The 13,501-nt window shown below is 44.3% G+C and overlaps 1 protein-coding gene across 1 annotated transcript in view; it reads left to right on the top strand.

Moving 5' to 3' along the window:
• The window catches only part of ITPR3 (inositol 1,4,5-trisphosphate receptor type 3), a 100,871-nt gene that overhangs the window by 83,887 nt on the left and 3,483 nt on the right, over positions 1-13,501 (top strand). Inside the window, exons 46-56 of the mRNA XM_081866758.1 lie at positions 85-171; positions 2,155-2,265; positions 3,290-3,482; positions 4,883-5,008; positions 6,729-6,901; positions 7,489-7,653; positions 8,077-8,269; positions 10,205-10,309; positions 11,005-11,129; positions 11,677-11,842; positions 12,704-12,864. Coding sequence (XP_081722884.1) covers positions 85-171; positions 2,155-2,265; positions 3,290-3,482; positions 4,883-5,008; positions 6,729-6,901; positions 7,489-7,653; positions 8,077-8,269; positions 10,205-10,309; positions 11,005-11,129; positions 11,677-11,842; positions 12,704-12,864 — 1,605 coding nt within the window. The remainder of the gene's footprint in view (positions 1-84; positions 172-2,154; positions 2,266-3,289; positions 3,483-4,882; positions 5,009-6,728; positions 6,902-7,488; positions 7,654-8,076; positions 8,270-10,204; positions 10,310-11,004; positions 11,130-11,676; positions 11,843-12,703; positions 12,865-13,501) is intronic.

Below are 13,501 nucleotides of genomic sequence, written 5' to 3'. Positions count from 1 at the left end.
ACAAGCTTTCACCTATCCACAAATGACTTTGTAGTCAGCTGTTAGGCTCTGGCAATTCATTGTTTGCTTTCTTTACGTTTTCAGCTGTCTCGGCACAACAAGCAGCTCCAGCATCTTTTAAAACCTGTGAAACGAATTCAGGAGGAGGAGGAGGAAGGGATCTCTTCTATGGTATGTGTATGCTCCCTATTGAAACAGGAAGGTGCTTAGGAAGTACTGCTGACATATTGCATCAGTCCTGGTAAGGGACAGTTCTGCAGCTGTTTCCCATAATTTAATTTTTCATCTGTTTACTTTTTCCTATGAGGTGGAGATGGGGAAGCTACACAAGCCTTCAATAATCCAAATCCATAAGGATGTTAACTAAGGACATTGCTACTTTGCCAGTTTACAAAGGATTTTATTAAAACACTGTTGTAATGCTTTTGAGATGTTTTGTGCTAGTGAAATCAAGGGCTGTGATTGAGAAACATTTATGCCATGGAATGTTCAAAAGCATTTATTTTTTTTAAAACTGCAGAGGTAGTGAAGCTGTCTACATCAGCATTTTGGCAAAAAGTCTGTTTGTGGGGGAAATCAAATAGTTTTCAGGGATTAAAATTGTGTACAGGCCCAAGGGCAATGTGGCTAAGGGAAGGAAGCAGAGTTGGCAGTGGACCAAAAAACAGAAACTTAAAGATAGGTAGAAGAGACAGAGGCTTTGGGAAAAGGTGGTCGAGGAAGAGAAGCAGATATGAAACAGAGCTGTGGGTTGCAGGCAAACTTCAAACATCACTGAATGGCTGGATGGCTAGAGCATGGCAGTTGGCTCTACTTAAGAAACTTTACTCACTGTTGTGGAGGTACACACACATCAGAACAGGTTTGTGGACATATGCCTTATATTAGTGTCTATTTTTGTTGTATGATTTTGTTGTTGTATGATTGTATATTTTATGTATATTTTTGTTGTATGATTTTGTTGTATGATTTATATGGTGTTTTTACTGTTTGATTGTACTATTGGTTTTTGCTGTTTGACCCTATTGGATTTGTTAGCTGCCCAGAGTGACCCAAGGTGCATGGTTAAGATTCAGGGTAGCCAGAGGGCCCAAGGAGGAATAGGCAATGGCTTAACAATAAAAGCTAAAAAGAAAAAAGGTGAAGGACCCCTGGATGGTTAAGTCCAGTCAAAGGAGACTATAGGGTGCGGAGCTCATCTTGCTTCAGGCCGAGGGAGCTGGCACTTGTCCAGTTTTCTGGGTCATGTGGCCAGCATGACTAAACTGCTTCCGGAGCAATGGAACACCATGACGGAAACCAGAGCGCATGGAAACGCCGTTTACCTTTTCGCTGCCGTGGTACCTATTTATTTACTTGTGCTGCTTGCTTTTGAACTGCTGGGTTGGCAGGAGTTGCGTCAAAGCAATGGGAGCTCACCCCATCGTGAGGATTCAAACTGCCGACCTTCTGATTGGCAAGCCCAAGAGGCTCAGTGGTTTAGACCACAGCGCCACCCGCATCCCTGGGTTCACAATAGGTCACGGAGGCACAGAATGGAACAATGAAAGGGCCTTACTTCTTGGCCTTCAGATCAAGAACAGGGGAGAAAGCTTTTGAGCGATAGTATGTTACACCAGAAAGGGGGGGGGACCCCATACACCAAAGTAGGAAATCTACTGGATGATTGTACAGCTTTGGGTTGCTTTCCTGTGGGCATAGTGGTCTCTGGATACACTTTCCCTCACCTCCCAGTAGTTCTTTATACAGCAGTGCAGTTGAGTTTTCCCTGTGGTACAACCAACGTTGCTTTTATTTTTCAGAGATAGCCACATTGACTGCTTGGCTGTGAGCTTGTTTGCTCACATTGCACAGTCTAAGACCACAATCATTACCCAGTTATAATTCAATTTCTGTGTGGGGATTTATGGGCAGTGATTTGTAATTTACAGATTAGTGGTCTTTGGCTGTTAATTAGTGTGCTGAATTGAATGGCTGTCTCCCAGGGGGAGCGCAGGCCCTGTCTACTCTGACTATATATGCTCCCCTCACCCCCCAGAGCTTGTCATACCTAGTAAATACAAGGAAATGTATTGCTAATACATAGCTGAAAGAGATTCCCCCCGGGCCTTTACAAGCTGAGGTTATAGTATTTTCCCCTTCTCTTTCTCACAGCTCATTCTACACAACAAACAGCTGACCCAGATGCTGAAATCAACAACTCCTGTCCAAGAGGAAGAGGAAGATCCACTAGCGTATTACGAGAAGCACACATCCCAGATAGAGGTGGGGTTGACTTTTTTCATAGCTATCTCTACACGTTTACAAATCTGTGTGTAATTAGAATTTTGGGGGGTCATGTCTGGTATCCGGATTTCTCTATCAGATGACCTAAACGGTGTAATATACAGTTCTGCATTTCATTATCTAACAGCATGTGGATGACCTGCTCTGAAATCTCCATAAGAAGCTTGTGAGGGGGCCTTGGATACTGTGATTCCAAGGCCTCCCCTGATTTGCCCTCACAAATGGCAAAAATGTACACCAGTTCTGAAGTTAGCATAATTGTTTTCTCTTCCATTAGTGTCAATAGTGGGAAAACTACTTTTCATGAAAGCTGAATGAAGGCAGTACACAATAGAAAACCCCCAGCTCTGGCTGGAGTGAGCCAGTAGGCTTTAGGAAATGGTGGTTTCTCCTCTACAGAATTTCTCTCCTCATCCTCAACTTTAGGATGGCTCTATTAGCCACCAGAGCTGCTGCTTTTGCAGCTTTTAAGTTGCATAACCAATTTTTCAAGAGCTCAGGCTGTGCCTGTCAGCTGTCATCCCATTAGTTCTGCTTGAATGTAAGGAATTGTGCCGGAATACACTAATGTAGCCTCCTCCCTTGTGACTAGCAAATCTCTTTGAAAAATGCCCTGTGGTTGACTCACTCAAGATTCCACCTAGTCATGTCTTCTCTACCTTATCCTGAGCCATATAAAAACCTTTATGATGCCGCATCTGGTGATGCTAACTCTTGCCTGCCAATGTTGAAGCACTGGCCCATGCTGTTTGCTGGTGCAGCGTCCTGGATTAGCTGCAACTCTAGCAGACATTGTGCCCCACCCCAGATGCTTATTTCCTGGGTTTCACTGCTGGGGGTGACTGTCACATATACAGATGCACTGCTTTTAGCTGTATATTTTATACATACGGTTTTCAACTGCTTTGACCCGTACTTAAGCTACCAGGATAAAGCGGGGGAAAGACCTAGGTCCCATCCAGGATATGAACCAAAGACTCCTCAAATCTCTGTTTTCTCCCAGATTGTGCGCCTGGACCGCAGCATGGAGCAGATCATCTTCCCGGTGCCCAGCATCTGCGAGTTTGTGACCAAAGAGACGAAATACCGCCTGTTCACCACAACAGAGCAAGATGACCAGGGCAGCAAAGTCAGTGACTTCTTTGAGCAGTCGTCCTTCCTCCACAACGAGATGGAATGGCAGAAGAAACTGCGCAGTAAGACTAGAACAAGGCAGGAGGCTGTTTGTACAGATAATAATTTAGAATGCCAAATTGTATGTCAGCTCAAGCCCCTGAAGCACCTGTTGAGGAGCGTGGATAGTCAAGTGATGTTCACTGGGCTCCACTGACCCTGTCCTGAAGGTGGCACCCAATTCATTCCCTGCAGCTCCCCAGAGAATCATGGGGCCATGCAGACTCCATAGCCCTGGAGAGGGCGCTTTGGAGCGATCATTTCAATAGCCGTTTCTGTTTCACAGTGAGACCACAGCTTTTTCAGGAGTGCCAACCACGTCAATCAGGAAACACCCTAGATGATTCAATAATCCATTGAATTCTATAAGTCTCTGGGGCAGACCATCTTATTTTATTTTTTTCTTTAAATTTGTATCTTGCCCTTCCTCCCAAAGCAACCCAGGGGCAGTCAACAAGTAGTAAAACAAAAAAGGAAATATTTAAAACAATTCCAGTACAGGTGCAGACTGGGAAAGATTTCAATGCAAATGTCTTGTTGAAAGTGGAAGGTCTTCAGCTGTTGCCAAAAAGACAAGAGATGGCGCCTGTTTAATATTCAGTAGTTCCACACCCCTGCAGGAGGATATTACTGTTGCCAGTCCAAGTGTCATCAAGGAATGATCTACCCATGACAATGAGCTCACTGCAAACTCTCTCTGCAGCCACTCACTCTATAGCAAAGACCAGTTCAAGAGTGTGCCCTTCCACTTGTTTGGGGCCTGTGATGAACTGAGATAGCCCCATAGTAGTCATGAAGGCCACGATGAGCTGAATCTGTAGAGGTAGCCCCTGCATGGACATTGACATCTCCCAACGCTGCTGTGTGGGGATTCTCAGAGACTACCAGTCAGGGGGGCTGCTGGGTGGGTGGCACATCTGCAGCATCCCTATTCCTTAGCTCTGAGAGAGCTTGTTGGATGTCCCTTTAAATCAACAGTGGCTAACCTGTAGCTGCCCAGACTACAACTCCCATCATCCTTGTCATTGGCTATGCTGGCTGGGGCTGATGGGAGTTGGAGTCCAATAAGATATGGAGGGCTGCTGTTTCACCCTCCCTGCTTAACGTGTTAGCATTGAAAATCTTAGTGAGTTTTTCTAGAGAAAACAGAGGTAGAAAGAATGAAATGAGGACATGATCCCGGACCAGTTTTATGTGCTGCAGTCCACTGAAATGTGGTAAGCACAAATATGAGGTATCATTTGAAAATTATGTCCCAGTTTCTGGCAATCGATAGTGTTTGCAACTGGGTTGGGGAAACAAGAGCATTGATCCCTGGCTCTATAAATAATTGCACTGAGATTGCTGGGTCTTTGGAGAGTTCTGTGCTACTTTCCAAAAGCATACAAGATATACTCAGCTTTGCCTTTCTTTCTTCTCATAGGCAATCCACTGATGTACTGGTTCTCCCGCAGAATGACACTCTGGGGAAGCATTTCCTTCAACCTGGCTGTCTTCATAAACATCATCATTGCTTTATTCTATCCTTATGTCGAGGCATCCTCAATGGGTATATGTTCCATCAGGCTCACTTTGATTTTTATATAACCACTGCCAGCATTCATGGATCCCTTTGCAGGGGTACTCTGTCCACTTGGTATTCATGCAATGAAAATGCTATCTGAGGCCCTGTGGTTCTTCAGTCAATTTTGCCAGCTAGGCCTTTGCAGCCAACTCGCTAGCAGTTCTTTACCTTGAATAAGCTATCATTTCAAAAACTCTAATCACTTATCTTTTTGTGAACATTAAAAATAAACCCCCTTTGGAAAGAACCTTTCTGCAAAACCTTTGGTAAACCAGTTCCCAATAAGAAGTTGTGTTCTGTTTGTATATTATGAGTGGTTTTGGAAACAAACAAGCATGCAGATCAGTGGTTTTCAACCAGTGTGCCGTGGCACCCTGGGGTGCCTTGAATGATTGTCAGAGGTGCCAAAGGCAACACTGGCCTCTGTCCATCTTTCCTTCCCTCCTTCCTCTGACGCCCTCTTGCATCTCTGCCTCCCAAAGGCTTGCACAGCTGTTTGTTGTAGCAGTCCTGGCTACAAACTCCCTAGGTGAATGGTGCTTCTGGCCCTGGCCGGGGGTGCTGGTTGCCAGGAGCTGAAGCAGCCTTGGAGTAAGAGAGAGCTGGGCGAGGGAGCCCAGCCAGGCAGTCCCCCAGCCCTTGCTGTTGGGAATGGACAGACAAGTCCCAGGCCCCTGTAGGGTAGTGTGAGGAAACACCACTCTTTGGGGCTGGGCAGTTCAGAGACCAAGGGCGGCAGCAGCAGCTGCCCAGAGGACTCCCAAGGAGAGGGGAGAGGAGGCTGAGGGAGCACTCCACAAGGGAGGCTGTTTGAAAAAGGGTGAGAGGCTGCCAGCTCTGCAGGCAAGGGGTGACATAACTGGGTTCCTGAGCCCCACAGGGGTGCCGCAGAAAGCATATTGTTGATCAAGGGAGCCATGGACTCAAAAGGGTTGAAAACCTCTGATGTAGATGACACTCATGCTAGACTATACATACCGTGATGTGGTCTCCTAAAAGAAATGCATCCCTTTAGATCTGGGTGCTCAGATCTTGGATTGAAAACAGATGAGGCAGGATGTGGGCCACTGAGCAGCTGTGCTGTTGGGGAATGGCTAGCAGTGCCTGTGCGGGTACAGGGTGATGGCATCTTTGGTTCCCACTAGGCATTGCAGGTTATGCATTAGTAGCACATCTGCATCATCCTGGGCAAGGAGGCATCTCCAGTTCTCCTCCCTGTCAGCTGCAGTTCTTTGCAGAAAATCCGACTGAAGTTTGTTCCAGTTCAGCAGTAAACTGCAGATTTTCCGACAAGCCTAGAAATCACAAACGAAAGCGTGGATGAGCCCTAACAGTAATGGCATTCACTGCCTTCTGCTTTGCCTCGCTGGCTGCTGCTATGCAAGTGCTTTAATGCTGTGTGCTCGCGAAGCTTGTTTCTTCTCACCTAATGCTGTGTGATGTGATCAGTAGCGGGGCATGCAGAGCTCCACTTCTGTCACTTGGAAGGTGTTGGGTGGGACAGGACGGTGGCAAGGTCCGGGCTGGTGTGTGTGTGTGTGTGTGCATCCAAACCTCACCCTTCCCCACCCCTGCACCTTCCAGGTAAGTCTCAGCGATGCCAGTGTCAGGAGAGCAGTTCTGCTCCATCACAGCAGCTGCTGCTAAAGGTTATGTTACAAACAAACGTCTTGGCTACTTAATGAATTAATTTGTGAATTTCCAGGGCTGTTGGATTCTCCACTGATCCCCCTGCTCTCCTGGCTTTTAATCTGCTTCTCCATCATGGCTCTCTTTACCCGACGCTACGGGATCCGACCACTCCTTGTGGCATTGATCCTGCGATCCATCTACCACCTGGGCATTGGACTCACTCTGAACATACTGGGAGCTCTCAATGTAAGTCACTTGGCTAACCTCAGGCCAAACTCTGGCTGCAGTCTTGTACATATTTAACTGGGAATGAGTTCCATTGAACTACCATAAACTGTGCAACCCCTTGCCTATTGAGATCAAGCAGGCGTCTTTGCTGTACTCTTTTCAGCACCTGTTAAAAACATTCTTGTTTAAATATGCCTATCTAGATGCTTAGAAAATCGAAGTAATTTTAATCTAGTTTAGTATTTTAACTTTTGTGAGCTTTTAAGTTTGGTTGTGAAATTTTCTTGATTTTACTGTTGTATCTTTTGTAAAATGCTGAGGTTTTTTTGGGGTTTTTTTACAATCAAGCAGTGTATAAATTTTATTAAGGAGACAAACCAACCAAGAAACAAACAAAAAAGCAAGGGGTTTTAGGTACTGGCACCATGCCTAGAGCTAAGACCAGTTTGTCTTTGCAAATCTAATGGCAATGGATTTATATCAGTGTTAACTGAAAGCAGAAGATTGCTGTCAGTAAAGCTAAAGTAGCATAATAAACAGCATAAACTCACTCCAGAAAGTAACTGCTTGCCTCTTTTCCCCTCTGCTTTGTGCTTGTTCCACAGCTGACAAATAAGATTGTGTTTGTGGTGAGCTTTGTTGGAAACCGTGGAACATTCATCCGAGGATATAAGGCCATGATCATGGATATGGAATTTCTCTATCATGTTGCCTATATCTTGACCAGCGTCTTGGGGCTCTTTGTACACGAACTGTTCTACAGCATCTTGGTATGTTAATTTCTTCTGTATTATCTACCTGTTGTATGCATAACATTTCACCTCTTTTTATGTCTGCTTTGTTCTCCCTAGCTGGCTAGGATTGCAATTATTCATTTTATGAAGTGGGCAAGAAAGAAATACAAATCATTGACTAGATGGGATGGTTTGGTACTGTCAAGCAACACCAAACCAATTCCTGTTCCGAGAAGTTGCTAGGCTCTTGAAGCAAGAGTCCAAAGGGCTTCTTGTTCCTTTATGGAAAAGAACGTTCACATTTATCTGTGAGAAAAGTGGGGATATTGGTGATTAGATGAATGAATGGCAATCATTCTCCTGCTAATAAATACTATGTGCCTGAAGGACTACCACAGAATGCCTGTTCTCTTCAGACTGATTCTATATAAGCAAGTTATTATTATTTTTCTGTTTCAGCTGTTTGACTTGATCTACCGGGAGGAGACCTTATTTAATGTCATCAAAAGTGTGACACGCAACGGACGCTCCATTCTTCTGACAGCCCTTCTGGCTCTCATCCTCGTCTACCTCTTCTCCATTGTAGGCTTTCTCTTTCTGAAAGATGACTTCATCCTTGAAGTAGACCCGCTGCCCAACATTAAATCAAAAGGTTTGCTCCCCCCCCCCCGCTATCTCTCAAGTTTGATATTTAACAATAGTGGTTTAAATAGAAAGGATTTTAAGATTTGCTGACTTCTGAAGCAACCCATTTGTCTTCACTGGGGTTCATCCAATTACACCGGAAATCTGTATGTTCCTGCCTGTGTTTATTTAAGGATTGGTTTTCACCTTGATTTTGTACTAGACCTTTCAACCAAGAATGAATAACTGGTAATGGGCAAGCTAAATCCACTCCAGCGTGTTTATGTCCTTAAGGCTTGCAATTTGGAGGCTTTGACATTCAGCGCTGCACTTAAGGGAAGTGCAATTTGAGACTCCTGGATTGGGCACCTTTTATGAGTGTATAAATAGCAGCTTTTACCAGCAAAGTACTGCAACTGTGAAAGAACTGGCTTGTATATGTTTTGCATGGCAATCTCTTCCCCCAATTCAAAATACAACATATAAAGACTCTTCTGTTCAAGTGTGTAGATTTCAGTGGGTTCAGATGCTTCACTTCAGGGTTTGCCAACATGGCATCTTTGGGCATCAGTGTATCTCCCATGACACCTGCAGAAGGTCTCTGTAAATAATCTCCTCAAAACGTTCAATGCTTGAGACTTTGCTCTTCCTTCTTCATTCATGTTTTCACCTGATCAACTCCTCCTAGACTGAACATGCCCCCCTGTCAGGCTTTGGGGAATCGGCTTCCCTTGTTTCAGGAGATAAAAAGATAAAAGAAAGGAACGTCTTACCAGTTAGGAACTTTAATAATCACAGTGAGAGAACAAAGAACACTTCTCCTAGAAATGGTGGTGCTCCCAATTAAGGATCACACACTCCTCCATCCCTATTAATCTACGTCACTCCTCCGTCTTGTAATCTGAGTTTGTACCCTCTGCGCTTTCTGTTCTGAGACTTTCTGAGCTCTTCGTGACTTTGGGGAGACCAGAGGAATGCTGTCCAAAGACTGTGAATCTGCTAACCCTCTCTCTTCCAGTGTTTCTTCTCCTAGCTGTTCCCCATCCAGTATTTCCCAGCTTCTGCCTTCTGATCTAGGCCCTTCTGCAAACCACTGTTCCAAATCTATACTGTCCTCCTGCTCTTGGGAAGATTCAGGGTCAGGGGGTCGCTCCCACCATTCCTCCTCAGCACAGCCATCCTCAGCATGGTCCCTGAGAACCCTTAAACATGTCCACGTTTCATTGAGTGCTTGGACTGGACACCCTACCTCCCTTATGTTCTGAAGAGATGCAAAGAGCTTCTATTGGTGTGTGCATTCGATGCTGGCTGACGTAGATGCATTTCCCCTTCTTCTATTGACACAATCACTCCTAAGTGCTCTCTACAGCCATGGGGTATCTGGAAGGCTCCTTGGTTTACTGAGGAGCCCTGAGTGATGAAGCCGGCCAGACGTCAGCTAGTGCAGGGAGTGCAAGTCCCGGCATGAATCTGACTGAATTGAGGTACAAGTACATAGCTGTTCATACCACATGGCAGTGATGGGAGCAGATAGTGTATCTCTTGGCCTCTATTATGTACTCAGTGAATTGTGCAGCAGAGCTATTCAAAGTGGTTGGCCCAGATCAGTATGGCATCATTAATTGACCACTCAATAGTCTCCTGTGAGAGATATGTGAATTAGTTTGAGGGTAACATTACTTGGCTCTGTGCTGAACACCATTAGTTCATGCTTGTTGGAGGTCCTTGGAGCATCATTCAAGTACAGCTTGTGGGATCGGTTACAGTTCAAGGATGTGGACAGGATGCTTGTGGTGGTGAGGCTATGTGACACTGGGTAGATAGCAACCTAGAACAAGAACATCATGATGGGAGATACTTTTTTGGCATGACTTCAGTCAAAGGAACAACTTTTCTAGACTTTGTCATTGTTATGAATTGAAAGATGATGTTTTGACACTTCTGCTGCCTCCTGTCCTTCCAGGTACTCCTTTGGGGATGCAAGCAGACATGGATGCTTTTATGGAGACATGCAGTAGCGACAAAATGAGCTGCTCTTCTGGTGTTGCTAAGCCCAAAGTGATAGAAGGTAGGTGGGGTGGCTGAAGCAACTTTCTCTAATTCAGATGCTTGTGGGAGTGAAGAGAAACTTTGCATATTTTATCTGGCACCTTGAGAAGGCAACTAGGATGAAATTGATCTGTGTCTCGGAAGTCAGCACAAGATGCTGTAAGATCTAATGTCCAAGTTAAGATGCAAGGTTACTTTGTTAGTACTTATCCACAGCATCTTAATGGGACTCGGGGCCACACTATGTAAGTAAGTCGGGATGGCAGCCAACTAACTTATTTCTGCCACTGCAAGGAATTCTGCTTGCACAATGGAACTCTTTTCCTCTCTTAGCCCCCTGTGCCCTCCTCAGGTCTGCTTCAGAGGACCATGAGAACTCCCAGAAAAGATTTTTGGGGCAAACATGGGAGGAGAGGAGGAGAGGAAATTTCGTTTTGCAAGTGGAGATCCTTGCACTGATGGAAAGAGTTGGATAGTGCCCTAACAATATAATGCAGGGTGAATTTTAGAAACAAGCAGAGCTGTTGCCCGTGGTTATTGGAAATGTCTCTGCTATTTTCTTCCATCTTCTAAAAAGGGAGGATTAGGGAGAACAGCCAGGTATTTTCTCCATATAGTTAATGAAGCTAAGAAATATGGATTTCACAATACTGAAAGCTAATCATAGGTGCTCTGTTTGTGTTTCTGCTGAGTGCACTTTTGCTTGCATTCCAGAAGCGGAGGAAGATAATTCAGAACGTGCCTGCGACACACTGCTCATGTGCATTGTCACTGTCCTGAATCATGGCCTCAGAAACGGAGGTGGTGTGGGTGACATCCTCAGGAAGCCATCCAAAGATGTGAGTTAATTTGGAGGCAACCCATGTTAGGCAACGCTGGCTAGGAGTCTAAACCAGCACACCAAAGGGTGCCTGTGCCCTACTGAAATCAGTGCATACCAGTGTCGTGTGCATATTTGGATTTATCCAACAGTTTGTCTATTGTGACATAGCGCAGGGGCACCTATGCTAAATACCAAATGCCGAACGCTACATTATATGAGGCAAGTGGGGTCCCCAGCCTGAGGGGTGTGACAGATCTTGTCACATTGGTTTGCTACCTTCCCTTCTCACATTTCTGACTTTTAAAATTCAGATGATCTTTTCTCACAAATTCACCTTTTGTGAGATCTTACAATACCAACATTATGCACACCTAACACAATCAATCCTTCCAAATATTTTCTTCATTGTTTACAAAACAAATCTATTCATCTTGTAGCCACTGGCATGCTGGCAACTTCTCTGCCAATTTCTAGAGGGAAATGTTTGGGATTTTTCAGCAAAGCACCAGATAAGAGAAGCCATGCTTTCTTTTAATGGCTGTCCTTGTCTTTCTGTCCTAAAGGAGTCTCTTTTCCCTGCTCGAGTGATCTACGACCTCCTGTTCTTCTTCATTGTCATAATCATAGTCCTCAACCTCATATTTGGTGTAATCATCGACACCTTTGCAGATCTGAGGAGCGAGAAGCAGAAAAAAGAAGAAATCCTGAAGACAACATGTTTTATATGTGGTAATTGCCCAGGGAAACTATTTATCCGGGAAATACCCTCATATATTCAGCAAACATCCAACAAGATCATTGCCTATCTGGTGGAGGAACGATCCCCTTCTCCAAAAGTAAACTAAGTATTCAGGGGATATTCTGCAGGCTCCTACAGAAAGGAGAGTTAGGCTTTGGGTGTTCATTTGACTGCAGCAGCTGAAACTGCCCACAATACAAACATACGTTGTACTTCAGATATTCATTGGTCTGCATACAGGATCCAAAACACAGCAGAAATGTATCCCATCTTAGTGCATTCAAATTTAAGTTTTCACAATTTCACTTTCAAAGCAAATTTTTATTGGCTTCTGATGGTCTGTCAGTGGGTGCAAAATGGCAGAAGTGCAGTTATCACTTGAGATAACATGCATAATATCTCAGCTTTCCTATTTTACACAATTAACGCTGGTGTTTAGATTTCAAGAGGTCTCTTGAAGTGGTTATAAACTACTCCATCCATCTTTTCTTTTAAGGCATGTCTTCAATTTTACAGAGATTTCCTTAAGTGCCCAAAACAGGTACACTAATTTGAAATTTTAACTGCTCAGCTGTGAACATTAGGCACTAGCCATTTTCTGCTCAAGACCTGCTAAAATTAGATTGGAAGAACCCCAAAGGCTTTCTCTTCCAGTTCCCTGCTGTGAACAATGACCACCCATCCATTAGCACCCCACTGACCAACTTAGGCTGTTCATATTTCTGTATGCTACAAGTGGAGGTCAAGTAGAGAAAAATGCGTGCAGAATCAGTCTCTTTAATGGGACTTAGGGATGGGTGCAGCAGTTGCTAGATAACATAGCATTCTCCTTTTCTTCATTACTTCCTTAGGACTCGAAAGGGACAAGTTTGACAACAAGACTGTATCTTTTGAGGAGCACATTAAATTTGAACACAACATGTGGAATTACCTGTATTTCATAGTGCTGGTGCGAGTCAAAAACAAGACTGACTACACAGGGCCTGAGAGCTACGTAGCACAAATGATAAAGGTAAAGGCGATCAATACTCTTGCATGGTGGGAAGAGTTTCACTTTGGAAAAAGGCAGTTTTAGTGGGTAGCCTGTGTGTGATGTATATAATCTCAAATAAAATCAGTTGCCCTGGGTCTACTTCCCTTCAGTTTTGCAGTCTGGCCAGTGGCCAGATGTATGAGAGGATGTAACTTCAAGAATTGGTACCTGTACTGGCTTGTAAGCAAGGACTGCCTTGGTTTTTAATTTCTATATAGTGCTTTTGAAGGGATGCTATTAATACACTGGGTGCTCTAACTTTATTGCAGAATCGCTCCTCCATCAGTGGAAGGATAACTCCTCTCTCTTGCTCCAACAGGCAGCACTTAGCACCAGAGTCTTTGTTCTTGACAGTTCAGTTAGATAGATAGATAGATAGATAGATAGATAGATAGATAGATAGATAGATAGATTCTTTATTGTCATTACACAAGTGCAACATTGCACAAGTGCAACGAAATTGGATGCCATCCCTTAAAAACAACAAAAGCAAAACAACAACAACAACCAAACAAACCACATTCCAGCCACACCCACACCCACACCCATCAAACTCCCAGGTCACACTATCGAGTTACTGCATTTAAGAAGGCCACAGCTCTTGGATAGAAACTAT

Source organism: Podarcis erhardii (genome assembly GCF_964252035.2).
Source record: "Podarcis erhardii genome assembly, chromosome: 6".
NCBI lineage: Eukaryota > Metazoa > Chordata > Lepidosauria > Squamata > Lacertidae > Podarcis > Podarcis erhardii.
The sequence above is the reverse complement of the archived record's forward strand: the minus strand, read 5'-3'. Positions and strand labels throughout refer to the sequence as shown.